Consider the following 18,212-nt stretch of genomic DNA (forward strand, 5'->3'; position numbering starts at 1 on the left):
TACTCAGAGAAGCAAGTTTGGGTGTCAACTGGCAGGTCATCCTATCACAACATCCTATCTTGTATATAGGCTGAATTTTCAATCTGTTCTTACAACTGTGCAATTGTTGCTGAGTTTTGTTGTTGTTGTTTTTTTAATGTCTGTGACTTAAGTAGACATAAACCCTTCTCCTCAACTATTAAATCCTTTTACCTCCTTTTTGTGCCAATTCTCCTTATTTCTTACAGCCTTTTAGAGAGATTGTTATATCTCTGCAAAGAAAAGTGGTGAAACTCACTGGTTACGTGTTGAAAGTGCCCAGATTCCCTAGAATGCACAGGAGTTTCACTCAAAACCATGCAAATAGAAATCAGCATGTTTAACACAGCTCAGAATGATTATAGGCAACCATCCTACTTTTGCTCTGAATACAAGTTACCCAATTAAAAGAAAAGGCAAGTCAAAATTAATCTGCACTGATTTACTGGCACTGTATTAACCAAGGCCAGTGATTTAAGACAGGTTTCAGAGTAGCGGCCATGTTAGTCAGTATCCGCAAAAAGAACAGGAGGACTTATGACACCTTAGAGACTAACAAATTTATTTGAGCATAAGCTTTTGTGAGCGACAGCTCACTTCATCGGATGCCTTTAAGAGAGATCAGAAACCAATTTTAGAGGGCAAACAGACCCTTCATCTACTTTTTGTGGTATTACAATCAGGGCCGGATTAACTTTTTGTGGGCCCGGTGCCAAACATATTTGTGGGCCCCGCTGGGGAATGATTGTAAAAGGGGCTGAGAGCAAAAGCACAGTGGGGCGGGAGCTAGGGTTGGTCCCTGGAGCAAGGGAGAGGCCAGGGGTAAACTGCAAGCGCAGCAGGGCTGGGGAGGGGGTAAACAGAATCCCCCACCCCTTCCTGCCCCTGCCCACATACAGCGGGTACCTCCCTGGTTCTAGCCCATTATCTTCGTCTCTCTGCACTGAGCTGCCCCTCCTCCCACAGCAGCAGGACAGGTTCTCTTCCAGCCCTCTTGGGTGGGTGTTGGGAGTGGGAGGAGCGGAGGCTAATGTGGTTACTCCTATAACTGGACTTTTAGTTTCCAGTCAGCACTACTAACCGGACACTCAGGTCCCATTTTCTGCTGGAGTTTCCAGTGTAAAATTGGATGCCTGGCAACAGGGCTGCCAGAAAAGCCAGGTGGAGGGTGTGGGGGGGTGGGAAGCAATCATTTTTAAAAGTGAGAGGGCTAAGCCTTGAGTGGATAGGAGGTAGTGGGCAGGGCCATGTCTGCTGTACTGCCAAGGTAGGTTGGAAACTGTGGGGATCAGCTGACACAGTATCCCCAGCCCAGATGACGTGACAACCAGTGGTAGATGTAGAGTTAGGAGGGCCCCCTGGCTCAGCTTCATTTTTGGGGCCCCTCCTTGGGACCCAGCCAAGAAAAAGAACATTCTCTCTTATCTCCCCACCAACCCTGTTTTTCATTCTTTTTTTCTTCATCCTCCTCCTATAAGTAATAGCAAGTAAATGAAAATAAAGTGAGGTACCTTGATTGTTCTTGTAGTCTAACTTATTTTTCCACAGACCACTTGAAAATCACGGAGGGTCTCAACGGACCATAGAATATCAGGGTTGGAAGGGACCTCAGGAGGTCATCTAGTCCAACCCCCTGCTCAAAGTAGGACCAATCCTGAGTTTTTGCCCAGATCCCTAAATGGCCCCCTCAAGGATTGAACTCACAACCCTGGGTTTAGCAGGCCAATGCTCAAACCACTGAGCTATCCCTCCCCGCAAGTGTGACCACTTAATCATTTTTCCAAATATTGTAAAAAAACCATTTGGGTGCAGGGTCTGGCAGGAAGGGTGCAGGAAGGGGCTCAGGGTTGGGGCAGAACATTGAGGTGTGGAGCGCTTACCTGGGGCAGCTCCTGTTTGGTGTGATGGGTGCAGGTGGGAATGGGGGGGGGGGGTTCAGGAGCTCCCGTTTGGTGCTCAGGATGGGGGTGGGGATGGGGGAGTGCAGGAGTCAGGGCCATGGCGTGTGGGGGGGGCTGGTTATGTGTGGGGGTGCAGGAGTCAGGGCTGGGGAGGTGTGAGGGGGTGCATGGGTCAGGGCAGGGGGCTGGTGGTGTGTGAGGTGGGTGCAGGGGTCAGGGTGGGCAGAGGGCTGGGGGTGTGGGCTGGGGTTGTGGGGGTGCTCATGGCAGGGCGCTGGAGGGGGTAAGCCCTGATTCCAGCCCCTTCCCAAAGGCCCTGTCCCTGCCTCTTCTCTGCCTCCTCCCTGGAGCTGCAAGCACTCTGAGGATCTGCTCTTCCCCCTCCCTCCTGCCGGCAAACAGCTGATCGGCGGCAGGGATACGGGGAGGGGAGGGAACATAGCACGCTGGGGGAAGAGGCCGGGGAGGAGCCTGGTTGCTGGCAGCATCAAGCTTCTGCCCCTACAGGCAGTGGTGAGCTGGAGCCAGTTCCCACTGGTTCGCTAGAACCGGTTGTTAAATTTAGAAGCCCTTTTAGAACCAGTTGTTCCACGAGGGACAACCGGTTCTAAAAGGGCTTCTAAATTTAACAGGCCAAAAGTCGCCGATTCCATGGGTGCTCCAGGGCTGGAGTAACCAAGGGGAAAATTTGGTGGGTGCAAAGCACCCACCGGCAGCTCCCCACCCCAACCCACCCCCGGCCCCAGCTCACCTCCACTCCGCCTCCTCCCCTGAACGTGTCGCCCCGCTCTGCTTCTCCGCCCTGCCCCAGGCTTCCCGCGAATCAGCTGTTCACGCGGGAAGCCGGGGCGGGCTGAGAAGCAGGCGGCGGCTTTGCACTCAGGCCCAGCGAGGCAGAGGTGAGCTGGGGCGGGGGTGCACAATGAGGGCCGCCCGCACCGCAGCAGGTAACCTGGGGGGGGGGGCACAGGGGAACCGCTCCCTGCCCCAGCTCACCTCCGTCACCCTTGGCCTGAGTGTGAAGACGCCGCCTGCTTCTCAGCCCTCCCAGGCTTCCCGCCGAACAGCTGGTTCACGGGAAGCCGGGGGGGGGGCGGGGGGAGGGGGGTTGCAGAGAAGCAGAGCGAGGCAGTGTGTTCAGGGGCGGATGCGGAGCGGAGGTGAGCTGGGGCCAGGCGCGGGGTGGGGAGCTGATGGTGGGGAGCAAATTTTCCCCGTGGGTGCCCCAGCCCTGGAGCACCCACAGAGTCGGCACCTGAGATGCCACTTTTGATGTGAACAGTGAGGGGAGTGGCTGCTCTCCCACTACCTACGCTCCCCCACCAGAGAAGCCAGAGGGACCTGCCAGATGCTTCCTGGGAGCTGCCCCAGGTAAGCACCTCCGGGACTCCCCACCTCACCCCCCGGCAGGTCCCTCTGGCTCAGGGGTGGGGTGGGACCCAATACGGTGGCCTGGGGAGGCATCAAGGAACGCGGAGGATTGGATGGGGCGGGAGTCCCGGGGGGCAGGGGTGGGCAACGACCCCCTCATGGGGTGAGGAGGGAACCAGTTGTTAAGATTTTGGCAGCTCATCACTGCCTACAGGAGAGAGCGGGGGGCGGAGAAGAGCAGGCTGGGCCCCCTTTGGACCGTGAGCCCGGCGCCATGGTAAATCCGGTACTGACATATGTTCCTATCTTTTTAAGTCTTTCTTCTCCGCAGCAGTTGTGTGAAAGACCCACAAATAACATGGGAAACTCACTATTGCCCTGTTCCGATAAAGCTAAGTTAAGCACATGTTTAACTTTGGGCATATGCGTAGTCCTGTGGACATAAATACTCACTGGGACAACCCTCTTTCTTAAAGTTAATTGTCAGCTTCAGTGCTTTGCTGGATCAGGGCCTAAACAGAGGATACAGTAAAACTGAGTATACTCAAAATATTGTCAAATATACAAAATGAACAAACAAACGGCAATTTTTCTCTCGACTCCTTTTGTTGCTTGTAAGCACAATAGCTAAAAACAAATACATTAACACAGAAGTGTGGTTTTTCAGTTGATTATGTCCATTTAACATAGAGTTGCATCTGAATAAACCTGATTGTATAAGCATATCTTGGATAATGATAAAAATCTTTGGTAAAGCAATGATTAAAGGCATGATAAATAATTATAATTGTTTTAATGTAAAAGTATTTAGAACTTAATGTGCTACTCACCGCGTGCTCTCAAATATACTCGGTGAGAAAACAAAAATTGATGGTGTTTTTGTTTTTCAATTGATCTGTACTTATTATGCATTGTAATCTCAAAGTGACCTCATGGATATTATTTCACTAAAGTCTGGCAACTATTAAGTTTTCTCCTTTACTAGAATTAGATCTGTTTTCCACTAGTGCACTTCTAACACGCAAAACTAAAGCCTGTTTGGCTACAATTTGCAAAGACATCTAATTTTTATTGCAGTAAATCACTCAAACAAAATCCTGCTGAAGAGGGTATTGATAGGTTTTAGGAGTGTTTCATAGAATTTAATGCAGTGTGAGAACCGGTGCATGAGATTAAGGAAAAAATTTAACAAGAAATAAAACCCAATTCTCTAGTGAATGATCCTCTATTTCATTTATCTTTAAAGGAAGATGGTCCTGATTAGCCGGACTGCATGCTACATATTATATTAATTAACTGTTATCCTGTCAAGTACATTCAGAATGCATAAAAAGGAACTCTGTACGTTATTCAAAAACAGCTACACTACTAAAACATGTAACCAGCGTGCATACACAGGTCAGAAAGTAAGGAAATGATGATAGATCAGAGGTGGGCAAACTACGGCGCGCGGGACCCTCCTGCCTGGCCCCTGAGCTCCTGGACCGGGAGGCTAGCCCTCAGCCCCTCCCCTGCTGTTCCCTCTCCCCCACAGCCTCAGCTCACTGCACGGCCCACGCAATGCTCTGAATGGCCGCGCAGCTGCAGAGCTGCGGCCTGACCCGGTGCTCTGTGCTGTGCGGCGGCGTGGCTGGCTCCAGCTGGGTGGCACGGCCGCCTGTCCTGGTGCTCTGGGCAGCACGGCTGTAGTGCCGCCAGCCACCGGTGCTCCAGGCAGCGCGGTGAGAGGGGCAGGGAGCAGAGGGGGTTGGATAGAGGGCAGGGGAGTTTGGGGCGGTGGTCAGGGGGCGGGGATGTGGACAGGGGGCAGGGCGGTCAGAGGGCAGGGAGCAGAGGGGGTTGGATAGAGGGCAGGGGAGTTTGGGGCAGTGGTCAGGGGGCGGGGATGTGGACAGGGGGCAGGGCGGTCAGAGGGCAGGGAGCAGAGGGGGTTGGATAGAGGGCAGGGGAGTTTGGGGCGGTGGTCAGGGGGCGGGGATGTGGACAGGAGGCAGTGCGGTGAGAGGGGCAGGGAGCAGAGGGGGTTGGATAGAGGGCAGGGGAGTTTGGGGCGGTGGTCAGGGGGCGGGGATGTGGACAGGGGGCAGGGCGGTCAGAGGGCAGGGAGCAGAGGGGGTTGGATAGAGGGCAGGGGAGTTTGGGGCGGTGGTCAGGGGGCGGGGATGTGGACAGGGGGCAGGGCGGTCAGAGGGCAGGGAACAGAGGGGGTTGGATAGAGGGCAGGGGAGTTTGGGGCGGTGGTCAGGGGGCGGGGATGTGGACAGGGGGCAGGGCGGTCAGAGGGCAGGGAACAGAGGGGTTGAATGGGGGCAGGGGCTCCGGGGGGCAGTCAGAAAGGAGAGGGGGGGTTGGATGGGCAGCGGGGGGGCATGGGCTCCAGGGGGCAGTCAGGGGACAGGGAGAAGGGGTGGTTGACTGGGGCAGGGGTCCCAGGAGGGCAGTCAGGAATGAGAAGAGGGATTGGATGGGGCAGCAGGGGGCAGTCGGGGGGGGGGTCCGGGGGCAGTCAGGGGACAGGGAGTGGGGGGGTGGATGGGACAGGAGTCCCGGGGTGGGGGGGCTGAGGGGACGGGGGGGTTGGATAAGGCAGGAGTCCAGGGGGGCTGTCAGGGGCGAGAAGCAGGGGGGGTCGGATAGGGGGCGGCGGCTGGGCCATGCCTGGCTGTTTGGGGAGGCACATCCTCCCCTAACCAGTTTTCCATACAGTTTCAGAAACCCGATGTGGCCCTCAGGCCAAAAAGTTTGCCCGCTCCTGTGATAGAATATGGTGTTATAATTAGTAACTGTGGCTACGTATTGCACAGTGCTAAGATGAATACACCAATTGGAGTTTTCCATGAACAAGGACAAAAGGATTTTAGAAGCATTGTAATCCAGTGGGTAGGGAACTCGTCTGAACTGGGACTCAGGAGGTCTATTCCCAGCTCTGCCACAGCTCTACTGTGTGACATTGGGCAAGTCACTTCACCTGCCTGTGCCTCTGTTTCCCCTCTTACTCTTTGTCTGTCCTGTCTATGTAGATTGTAAACTGCTTGAGGGCAGGAACATGGTTGTGATTTCCCCTACTGGCTGTGATTTCCCCTTCTGATGAAAATCTTTATAAGGAATATCTTTTGCACTGCTTGTATTAAAGATACAATGTTCTCCTTTACCTTGACTTGTACCATATGCAATGTGCTAAATTAAAAAGAAAACAGCATCTATCGTTGCAACCTATGCATGAACATAAACAATATTTTCCACGTCTTTTAATTTCTTTTGACTTTTTCATTTGCATTGGCTCCTTTTGAGTAATTAACTTGGTGACTTTTCTGGTTTAGTGGGTTTTCTCCCTCTGGTAGCATTGGGAAGACTAAAAGGATTTACTTCATATGCTCCCACTGTTTGTCAATCTATCAAATGATTGTGAACATTTGTGTGCAAAGGCCTTTCAGGTGGCTGGCATGTGGCATGAAACAATCATCAGCATCAAAGTAGACAGGCAGCTCAGAAAAGATGACCACTGCATCCTTCTTGTCCATATTCCCCCCAACTAAGTCAGAAGGTAATTACTGCCTAGTGTGCTGCAAATTGTGTCCACTGCTGGAGGTCTTAGGCTGATTCAGGACTGTAAAAAAATCAATATAACATTCCATGTGCAGTGTGCAAGAGATCAGACCTTCTTCCACTTCATATTCCTCGGGCTACTTTAGAAAGAGCACAAATTGTGGGCAAGAAAGAGTAGCTTTAAAAATTATATTCGGCTGAATTATTATTGTTATTTGCATTATGATAGTGCCTAGAGACCTCAACCAAGATCAGGGCCTCATTGTGCTAGGCTTTGTACTGATACATAGTAAGCAAATAAATAAGTACAGGTTTCAGAGTAGCAGCCGTGTTAGTCTGTATTCGCAAAAAGAAAAGGAGTACTTGTGGCACCTTAGAGACTAACAAATTTATTTGAGCATAAGCTTTCTAAGTAAGAAAACCGATTACACGTTCCTGCCCCCAAGCAGTTTTCTAGAACATTAATCAGTATGGGACAAATGAGTGTTCAGATTATATGAAATTCATCCCTCTTCAGAGGGCCAGAAGAGGGCATATGTATCACTTAAGTTTAATTTAATTCTATTAGATGACTTGTGCTGGCCCTCTGCACAGGGGTCCATTTCGCTAATTGGAATGGGGAAAGGGAAAGAGGGATAGATGTTTATGTTGCCAATTAAAATTAAGGGGAAATAAATTGGCCCACGCCAGCATTTCATATTCCAACTTGGGCATTGGTCAGAGTAAGTTTTTCCTAAAATGTGTGGCCGAGGGAGTCTCAATTCCTTTGATCTTTATCTCACACCAGCTAGTTAATTTCTGTGGCTATGAATAAAGGAAAAAGACATTCAGCCAGCAGAGGGTACGCAATCAAATGTTCCAGTGATTCTGTCCCTAATCAGAGTTTCTGACAAAAGCTAATCAGCCCTAACATACACAAAGGATGAAGTGGGTGTTTTCCTGCTATTGTCTTCCTTGCAAATTCCAGATTGTCTGGAAGCACAGTCACTGTGGCTGTAATATTGTCACTGGTTTTTCACGGCCAGTCAGCTGCCCAGTGACAGGCTCATGTCATATGTCTGGTGTACCCATTTAAACAGTCTCACTTAAAGCATCCCCATCGCTATCAAAATGAAGAAAAGTACTTAATGTTTCCATATTCCTGAAATTGTCTCCAGAGAAGTGACAGGTTTAAAGGGGAAGTGCTATTATCTGAATCAAATTCCAGGTCTGATAACTCTCATTACTTAATCGTGATAAGACTCCTGCTGTTTCTTCACAAGTTTTTATTTCCATAATGTCAGTGTTTGTGCTTAAAATAAAAATCTTGTTTTGCCGTTTCCCTCATGGCCGCTGCCTTTCAGTTAGCATTATACAGCAACTATTAAGCAATAGAAATCCACAGGCACAGAAGATGTCTGGATTCCATAGATGTAGGGGCTCTCTAAATCAATGCACTGCTGTCTTGTTCATTCTGCAGCCAGAGACTGAAGCAATATAGCACCAAAAGTGGTGTTGAACTTTCCACATTTATCTTAATGGGTTATTAACTTGAAAGCCCAGTTTTGAGCATTTCAATGCGACATAGCTTCACGGATTTTTCTTGTTGGAGACTTGTGAAGAGGGACAAGGGGGTGAAAAAAAACCATCATAGGAAAGATAAAATTGTGAAGGTTGCAGTTTTGATGACATTGCAGCTTGATTGCCCTGCTGCTTGCTATCTGCATTGGCAGTAATTCTGACATCAAAGGTCTTACCTATACATACAGCCGTACATCTTTATAACCATTGGCCAGGAAAACAGTATGACCTTCTTTGGTTTTAAAGAAATATTAAAGGTGCCTAGAGCCTGAACTAGACATGTATTTTAGATGTAGGTGCAAATCAATTAAAATTTTAAATTTAAAATATAGGAAAGATGTTGCAATTTCTTAATAGAGGAAAAAAGTGGTACCTCACATGCCACGTAATATTTGGCAAATGTTGATTTTTTTTAATCACTGGTAGCTTCCATATTTTACTTTAAAAACTCAAAACAAATAGATTTACTCAAAAATGCAGTTACAATATTTTGTTGATTCAGTATATGTAATTTTAATTCTGCTTCTTCATGGAGGAAATGAGCACATCTGAGATCAGTGCTCTTCTTTAATTCGCAAGGAAGCTGTCTGACATCCAAAGACCATGAGCTAGTTATAACAGAAGACTTCATTGCAATGTATCCTGTTTTGCTTTGTTGCTTAGGCTGGTCCTTTTTACTGTGTATATCTTTGTCAAAGCTTGAAATCTTCCCAAAGAATGAGTGGGAAAATAATGGCTTCGTTTTGGTATTGATAATTTCTCCCTTTTTCCCCTCCCTTTTTCCAGAGGTGGTTCAACTCACTCTTCCGGAGGAACAGAAGGTTAGCATTACCACAGTAACAGTTGGACTGAGCGCTGTATTGACCTGTGCCATCCATGGAACCCTTAGGCCCCCAATTATTTGGAAACGCAATGGAGTCATACTGAACTTCTTAGATTTGGAAGATATCAACGTAAGTTTTGAATTTTGATTTTAATTTGCTTTCTAGTGGATTGCGTATGACTGTTCATTTAAAAGATGATACCTTTAAGTGATCTGTTTTATTACAATGGAATATTGGAAGATGGATATTTTGTTCAGTATGGACTACGACTAGGGAGGAAAAGGAAACTGAGTCAGACAAAATAAATAGCTGGAGCATGGATAACGTAGTGCAACGTAGTACATGTAACGTAGTACACCTACCACCAACATTTCATCCCTCATAGTTCATGACAGTCCAACGAGACCGAGGGCCAATGGGTGCCAATCCTAAAAATCATGGGCAGACTGGCTACATAAGCCATGAATCTCCCAGCCATCTTATTCCCAGTGAGAAGGAACATATTTATCCATCACGAGAAACCACAAGTCTGTAGTTGACTGAAATCTCTCCTATACATCCAGTCAAATAATATACATTTTAACCCCCTTTTCTCCTACTCTCCACTTATATTTTGGGATGATCAGGGCTAAACTTTTCATGAGCTGCTGGTTGGTTGTTGGGAAGTTTGAAGTTTCAGCTCATTCTATAGGGCATGGCAATGCCCATCCAGAAAGTGTATCTATTAACTCATCCTACTACCCTATGTTGATGCCTAATTATGAATATGTGGGCTAGCTGCTTTCTTTCTTTGTGCTTTTTTACATTAACTTGGTGAGTTATGGACTATATTAAAGACAATACTTGAATAATGATAAAAGCTTATTCATTTCATTAATAACATTTCATTTTAGAGAGGGTGGGAAATAGTGTACAGAAAATATGGTGCCTATTTCTTTTCTCTTAGCATTAAAATTAGCAGTACATCAGATTTTAATTACAGAACAATATTAGTTGATTTATATTTTTGTTCAGCTCTTGTTAATCCTAATATTTATTAATTTAGGTTAAGAGCTGGTATATACAGTATTATATCCCACTAAATTGTTGTGGAATCTGGATTGCTGAAATGTAGAGAAGCCATTGTTTTATTGTCTGCATTAAAAAGTGAAAACTACAAAGTGCAAGATATAAGTGAACGCTGCACCTTTGTATTGCATTTTTCTTTGCCACTGTATGAAAATGTTGTTCATGTGTGTGTGCGCATCCTAGATGCGGGGAACCTGTATGCCTAAAGACTATTTTATTGCAAGCACAAACTGGCAATGTTCACCTTTCTAAACATTCTGTTCTTTCCATCAAAGCAAGTGCTACCCTTTTCAAGTGTAATTCGTGTTGCCATCTGGAACATGACACTGAAATGCAACTTGAAACCAGCAACATATTGCTATAATATTAACATAGGAATGTAGAGGAACTTTAATGAAGACAGGCAGGGTAGCAAAGCTAGCCAGAAGCCAGTATACCTGACCTGATTTCTTATAAATATCCTTCAATGGTATAATGTGAATAACCACTTTGGGGTCATTATTGCATGTAATCTTGCCAAGATACTAAGTGCAGAATTGTGGCTTTCAAAATTATAGCAGGAAAATGACATAACAAAATGCATTGTGTGGTTTTGTTAATAAATAACTGTGTGTTTACTATTTGGTACAAATAATCTTCTGGAATTAGACTCTTTCTAATCACAGACTAGGCTCGTTATTTGTAGTTGGTGAAGGTGGCATATCTCACCAAAATGTTTAGTTTAGCTAATCATAAGTCAGTCAGCGTCATGTTAATCAGGAGTCCAGGAACAGAATTTTTTGGCTATAATTTTCACTAGATATAGTCTGAGAAAACTGTTTTAGTACCCAGCTCTGGATTAGGTTTAAGACAGGATTTGGTGGTCAAGCTCAAGGTTAAACTAGGGCTAGGGTTCAGGTTTAACTGCTTTGAATCTTCACACTCAAGAGTAGGTTCTAACAAGATTTCAACCAAAAATTGGGGCAATCCATGAGATCAGGTGTTCTTAGGAGATACTGTCCACATCCACACTGGAGGCCCCCTTTGTGACCTGGAACCAAAACCAAAGTCTAGGAATTTAAATTCCCACACAGCCTTAAATTAGAAGGTGCTTGGTTTGAGGTTTCAGATAAAATCTAACTTTTGTTATATTAATTAGAATTTTTAAGAGAAAACTTTCAAAACCAAGAACACTTTAATTCCTTTTTAAATCACATAAATTTAGCTTTAGGACACGTGGACTCCTGGTTTACATGATTTACAACTGTGCCTGGTATTGGTGAGTTGATTATAAACAAGACTTGTCTTTGAATGTTAAGAGGAAATATGTCCTAATGCATAAATGGGATAATTTATGCACAATCTCATCACTCCTTTGACTAGTATTCACTTTGGACCTGAAATGATCTCAGTCAATCCTTCACATTTTAAACCTGTCTCTGCTCTCAGTTATTCGTGCTGGCTAGGCCTCTTGCTAAGGGGACATCACTGGAAAGTTTATCAAAATGGCATTTGCAAAGACTTACATGGAGGAGAGGCAATATCTGTTTTTCCATTTTAATGTTTCACGTTACAGTTTGCTATCTTTTTCATCTTGTCATCTAACACGTTACTACAGTAAACAGCTTTTACAGCTATTAAACACCTTGACATCTTTTCCTTTAACTAATCTCCAAAGACTTTTACTACTACTGACACTCCACTGGCATCTGTATTATTCCTTCTTGTTATTAGTGATGTCACACAGTAGGTTTTGGAATTATGATCTTGCACCTCCAGCCCTTTATCAGAATAATCTAAAGGACTCTGTGGGTTCACATACATCATCTAGTAAGTGGGGAGAGGCTGTGTGTTTCAAGTATTGCCCAGGAGGAGGAGATTTGAGGGATGAATACAGTGGTTGCCACTAGAAAGTCATCATTTACCACTAGATACCTTTCAGTAACTATGGTCTAAGTGTAGGGAATATCTGCGGAAACTGACTGCATGTCTCACGCCCTCCCTAAAGATCATTAAATCAGCATCCTCTGAGTGGGGGAATCTTATGTCCATACAATTGTCTTTCTCAACCCACTCTTCAGGTATGGAACTGGGATGTGAATATTTGAAGCAGCAGTGAGTCAGTGCTGCTCAGTTCTGAAAATGAGGCACGAGTCTCTGCAGGTAATTCCAGCAACGCTTCCTTTGTCCATGAGTGCCGTGGACCAAAAACATGGTATACTGGCATTGACACCACTTCCCAAGGTCATTCTGTTTTGTCACAATCTTACAACATTGCATCCCATGCAACATGAAGTTGCATTTGAGATGATGATGTTGCATCTTGGTATGTATGCATAGGCATTTCTTGGGTGATTGAGCACATGGGATTGGAAAGGCTAGCAATTTTTGCCATTCAGGTTTGCAATGTGGGTGTCAACTCTTTCAGAGATTTGTGTACCATTGCTCCAGTTGGATGTGGGCTACATTAGATAATTTAAAGGTTGACTGTGATGCTTTGCAGTGTCTCTTGTGAGTACTGAAATTCACATTATTCAGTGTTCTATTTAAAGGCATTGGGGCAAGAAAGGAAAGACAGTATGCTTCTTAATATACTTGAAGTCAGTTAATTTAATTACTTCAGTTTTTTCTTTTAGTATGCCTCAAGCAGAAACTCAATTGCATTTCTGCTTTTCACAATAAGGTTAGAAATTTGGCTAATTGAAAGTGCAGCAAGAGATTAATTGTACCTTTTTAACTTCAGGGAAATCCTCCCTGCTTCTGGCACAGTTGCAATCACACACAAACCTACTGGATCTTCATGCACTCAGAAAAACCCACATATTATACTTCAATTAGACTCTCCCTCCTCTAAACGCTAATGGTTATTCAGGGAACCAGATCAAAATATAAACCCGACCATGAGTGGTAATAAGAATCCTTCCTGCAAGCTGTAGTACAGAACTAGGAATACTCTATGTCTAAGTGATTTAGCTGTATTTTACTGCTCTGTTCAGTCTCTTGATAACTGTACTGTGAGAAGACAGAAATATGATCTAACTTAAAATAGGAATTGACAAAGATGGACAACAAAAGAGTGGATTAATCCTGAATTTACACAGACACTAAAACTAGAAGATTAAAAAAACCTTGCATAATGACAGGTTTCAGAGTAACAGCCGTGTTAGTCTGTATTCGCAAAAAGAAAAGGAGGACTTGTGGCACCTTAGAGACTAACCAATTTATTTGAGCATAAGCTTTCGTGAGCTACAGCAAATGAGCTGTAGCTCACGAAAGCTTATGCTCAAATAAATTGGTTAGTCTCTAAGGTGCCACAAGTACTCCTTTTCTTTTTTTAAAAAAACCTTGTTATTTATATGCCTTTTTTCTTTATAATATTTTTAAGACATTTTGATTGGCAACAAAATATTAATCACTTTTCACTGCTTATTTAAGGAGAAGTTTTCATGAGTAACACAATAACAATTTATCTTGTCTGATCTATTAAGAGCTCTGTTAATGAATTCAGTCACATAGCTATTACAAAATGCCATCCTAATGATATATGTAATTAAATGTTTTTTCCCCTTGAAAACATTTAGGATTGCCTTACACACCAAAATAATATTTAATCATAAGGAGAACCTTTGTGACTACGAAGTAGAAGCTACATCCATTTTCTTACAATGAAAATTTATTTTTTATATTTGTCCCTTAGTTGAAATGTAGATGCTTTAGATAGTGACAACAGGTTATCTAATTATAAAGAGTTAAATGATTAAATTGTTTTCTTTCTAAAGTGTATCATTTTGCTCTCCAAGAACAATTAGAACATTTGCTAATAAATTAAATTAGGAAACCACTCCTAAGTCCAAAATATAATAAATCAAATTATAGATCCCACTGTATTTATAATATCTGGAGAGCTGTTTCATATTGGTCTGTGTAAAAAACTGGCACATAGAATGGTTTTAAACTCATATGTTTCAGCAGAGATGTTGGAATTTATCTAAATTCATAAAATAACTGAGTGTCTCCTCCAGAAATATGGAAAGAACAGATACGCAAACAATTTGGCTTACAATTTGACTATAACAAATGGACTGCAGAATCCAAGAAAGCAAGAACTTCTTGGCTTACCAAGTATCACATGGATAGCTAATACATAAATTCATCTCTGCCTTCCATTACACATTTCACATTAATCTGTACAGTTTTCATTTAAATCCCCATTAGGTCATTAGTCCAAAAATATGTTTTTTTTATTACACATCATTAAGATATAGGTTTGATGCTGATGCTGGATAGGATGAAAGTTACGTGCTGTCTAAAGTTTTGATTAGTGACAAACGCAAACCCCAAAAGCCAAGTGCTTCCTTGTTGAAGACACACCAGGCAATTAAATGCATGGAAGCAGGAGTACTTAGTAGCTAGTTTATGGCTCATCTTTCCACTTGTTTGATGAAAAATCAATAATTTCCCTTATAAAATGTGCTCCCAGAAGTTAACAAAATGCAGTATATTGTTTGTTTACTTCTGTAGCTTGTGTGTGTCAATTAGTTTATCTTGTGACAAGCACAGTAGGGCTAAATTCTCCATTGTGTCCTGTGACAAAGCTCTGTCCTTGCCTCCGTGGATCCTGCATTTCCTGGCGGATTTCACTAGCCTCAGAGGCTCACTGTGACCCTGCACATAACCCTACTCTCTCTAGAGACATGGGTCACAGTCTACTGAGCCATTTTCATCATAAGCCAAAGGGAGGTGAGGAGAAGTTATCCTTCCTTGCACAGTTTCTGTTGTCTCCCAGTCTCAGTGATTAATCAGGGGGCAAAGTTGTGTCGGGGGGGGGTGGGAGCCCGGGCCCACCCTCAACTCCGGGCTCCAGCCCAGGGACCCTAATAGTATCAGCTATGGTAGCTGACCTTTTAGAAACATAATATGTACAATTCCCTGGGCTACTTCCCCCACAGCAACCGTCACTTCCTCAAGCTCCACTTCACCCTTACCTCAGGGCCTCCTTCCTTGTGCCTGATATGGTGTGTACTACTCAGCTTCTCCAACAGCACAACTTCCTCCCACAGCTCCTGACATGCACATCCACCTGACTAACTGGGAGGCTTTTAACTAGTTTCAGCCAGCCCTTGATTGGCTTCAGGTGTCCCAATCAACCTAGCCTTCTCCTTGCCCTTGGAAAGTTCTTAATTGGTCCCAGGTGTCTTAATTGACCTGGAGCAGCTGCCATTTCACTTATCCTGGTACCAGGGATTTGTTTAGCCTGGAGCTAATATATCTATCTCCCACTACTTTTCCATAGCCATCTGGACTTGCCCCGTCACAGTCCCCAGTTTTTCCCTTTTATAGAGCTGTCCACTAGCAGTTCTACACATTCACTCTAGCATTATGCTTTTTTATTTTTATTAATTGGAATTTTTCTTAAAAGAAGAAAAAACCTTAATTCAACACTTCACTCTTTTTTTATTTTCTTACCCTGAACATTTGTGAGATTATACGGCTATTATATAAATTGATGGCACTCTCTCATCTGGAGTACTATGTGCGGTACTGGTCACCTCATCTCAGAACAGAGGTTACCAAATATGAGCCGGTTTAGACCAGGGTGAGGAATATAATGGAAAATAACTCTCATGTGAAGAGAGGTTAAAAGATTGGGATTGTTTACCTTAGAAAAGAGACAAATAAGAGATATCAAATAAGTGCACTTTCTAAGTTGTCTTCAGCAGTAGTCCCATATAGAGAGCACTGCAGTAGTTTAAACTTCCTCAAGAAGGTTATCAGTCTGGGAATTTTTGGATTCCTGCTCACTACTGGCATGCCAGTTACCACTGTAGTTGTTATGAAGTCTGGATCAGAGAGGAAAGTTTTCAATCTCTTGGCCAGGCAAAGTGAAAAAAATACTTCCAGTCACCGCTGCTAACTGGAGATCCAGTAGCTATTGAGGATCCAAGAGACCCCCAAAACTGAGAAGCCCCTTCACAAAAGAAAGGCACTACTCTCAAAAGAGGGAACAATTCTGTATGTTTTCCCTTTACCACCAACATCACCTCCATTTTGTCTGAGTTGAGCTGCAGCCAGCTCACTGGTTAGTCATTTACAAAATAGCTCTTCAAAGATCCAATGTGTGGACCTTCAGACCAGCCTCTAACCACCCTCCTTGTAAAACAGATATTAGAATAGCTACAGTTTTCAGAGTAACAGCCGTGTTAGTCTGTATTCGCAAAAAGAAAAGGAGTACTTGTGGCACCTTAGAGACTAACAAATTTATTTGAGCATACGCTTTCGTGAGCTACAGCTCCGTGAGTTGTAGCTCACGAAAGCTTATGCTCAAATAAATTGATTAGTCTCTAAGGTGCCACAAGTACTCCTTTTCTAATAGCTACAGTGTTACTTGGTCAAACAGTTCATGTTGAGAAAACCCAGAAGCCTCAAAGACTTTTAGATACAATATTATTTTTATGTACCATGTATTAAATAACTGAACTTTTCTCCAAACTTTCTTCAGCTCTCATACCTTTCACTACAATTTTGAGAACAGAGGAATATATTATTTTCATCTACAATAAGGCACCTAAACCCGCAATTTGGCACGTAAATAAGTGGCCTGATTTTTACATGGCCCCACAGCTGCAGTGGGAGTCAGTGGGCTCAGCACCTCTGAAAATCAGGCCATGTTTTAGGTGCTTAAATATATGTCCAGTTTTAGTCACCCAGTTTTAAAAATGATGGTCAGTGTTTGCACGTAATGATTCCATCATGAGACGGTACGGTACTTTGCCTCAGAAACTCAAGACACTTCCGATTACATGCTGCCATGTGATATGACTACCGCAGGCTATCATGCTCATCAGCTGTGAATATGGTTTAATAATAATCCCATGTAAAGAAACATCTGTTTTGAGCAAAGCACAGCACTGAACGGATTAAAAAATAGTCAGTCACACTGCCAGCAAAACCAGCCAAAAGAAATCACATTTCTACTGCTTCACAACAAAGTGAAAAGTTCTTACCCTCTAGATGAAAACAAAAAAGGCAAGCTTTTGCCGATTGAAAACCATCCTTTAGCTACTGTCACGCTGTCTGGAGTGATTCATGACCATGAGTGCCAACCTCAGGGCAAACTGTCAAGAATCAGGGCAGAGACCTCAACCTGGTTGTATGTTCTATAATTAGATTTTACCAACCTAGTAACAAATGTGAACTCCTGAAGCACTATAACAGTCTTACCGTGGAGTCACAGACACTCTCATTGGGCATTCCAGTCTATCTTGCCACCCAGGCAAGCTCAACTTAGTGACACTTGGTTGTTATACAGCAAAGATCTCAAAATACTCAGGCTGCAGACCAGTCACGTACCCCAATTTGTACTTTATTTCTCTCACCAAAGACAGTGCTTGTAGCCAGTCCTGTAATAGGCTAACTAAAGAGTTATTAACTGGGAAAGAGTTATTACAAAATTAAAGCAGTAAGCATATATACATAAATGAGTTTCAGTCTATGGTTTTAATAGGTGACAGACTTGTAGTCCTCTGTCAGCTCTGAATGTCTTTAAGGGCTAAATAGGGTGACCAGACAGCAAGTGAAAAATCGGGACGGGGGTAATAGGCGCTTATATAAGACAAAGCCCCAAATATCAGGACTGTCCCTATAAAATTGGGACATCTGGTCACACTAGGGCTAACCATGTTGATCCTGGGGGTCTGTGCTTCTGTTTTGTAGCTCCAGCCCTTTGAGAGACCAAACAGCAAAAGACAGATGAAAATGTTTTTTGTCAGCTATTTTTATTTCCTTCTTCCAGAATTCAAGCTGATGGGACAAGCCCTTTTGCATATATCCTCTCCATCTGTGTATTGTGATGTCCCACAAAGGCTCATTTAGTTTTGATAGGCTTCTTGATGGTTAGAAGAAGATCCCTCCTGACTCGGTTCACGGTTTCAGAGCAAACTTTTTT

General features: G+C 44.0%; 1 protein-coding gene across 1 annotated transcript in view; it reads left to right on the forward strand.

Moving 5' to 3' along the window:
• Positions 1 to 18,212, forward strand: part of FSTL4 (follistatin like 4) — a 470,937-nt gene that overhangs the window by 393,409 nt on the left and 59,316 nt on the right. The window contains exon 6 of the mRNA XM_077824942.1: positions 9,183 to 9,349. Within this exon, the coding sequence (XP_077681068.1) occupies positions 9,183 to 9,349 (167 nt within the window). The remainder of the gene's footprint in view (positions 1 to 9,182; positions 9,350 to 18,212) is intronic.

This window comes from Eretmochelys imbricata, chromosome 8 (assembly GCF_965152235.1).
Source record: "Eretmochelys imbricata isolate rEreImb1 chromosome 8, rEreImb1.hap1, whole genome shotgun sequence".
In the NCBI taxonomy this organism is placed as follows: Eukaryota; Metazoa; Chordata; order Testudines; family Cheloniidae; genus Eretmochelys; species Eretmochelys imbricata.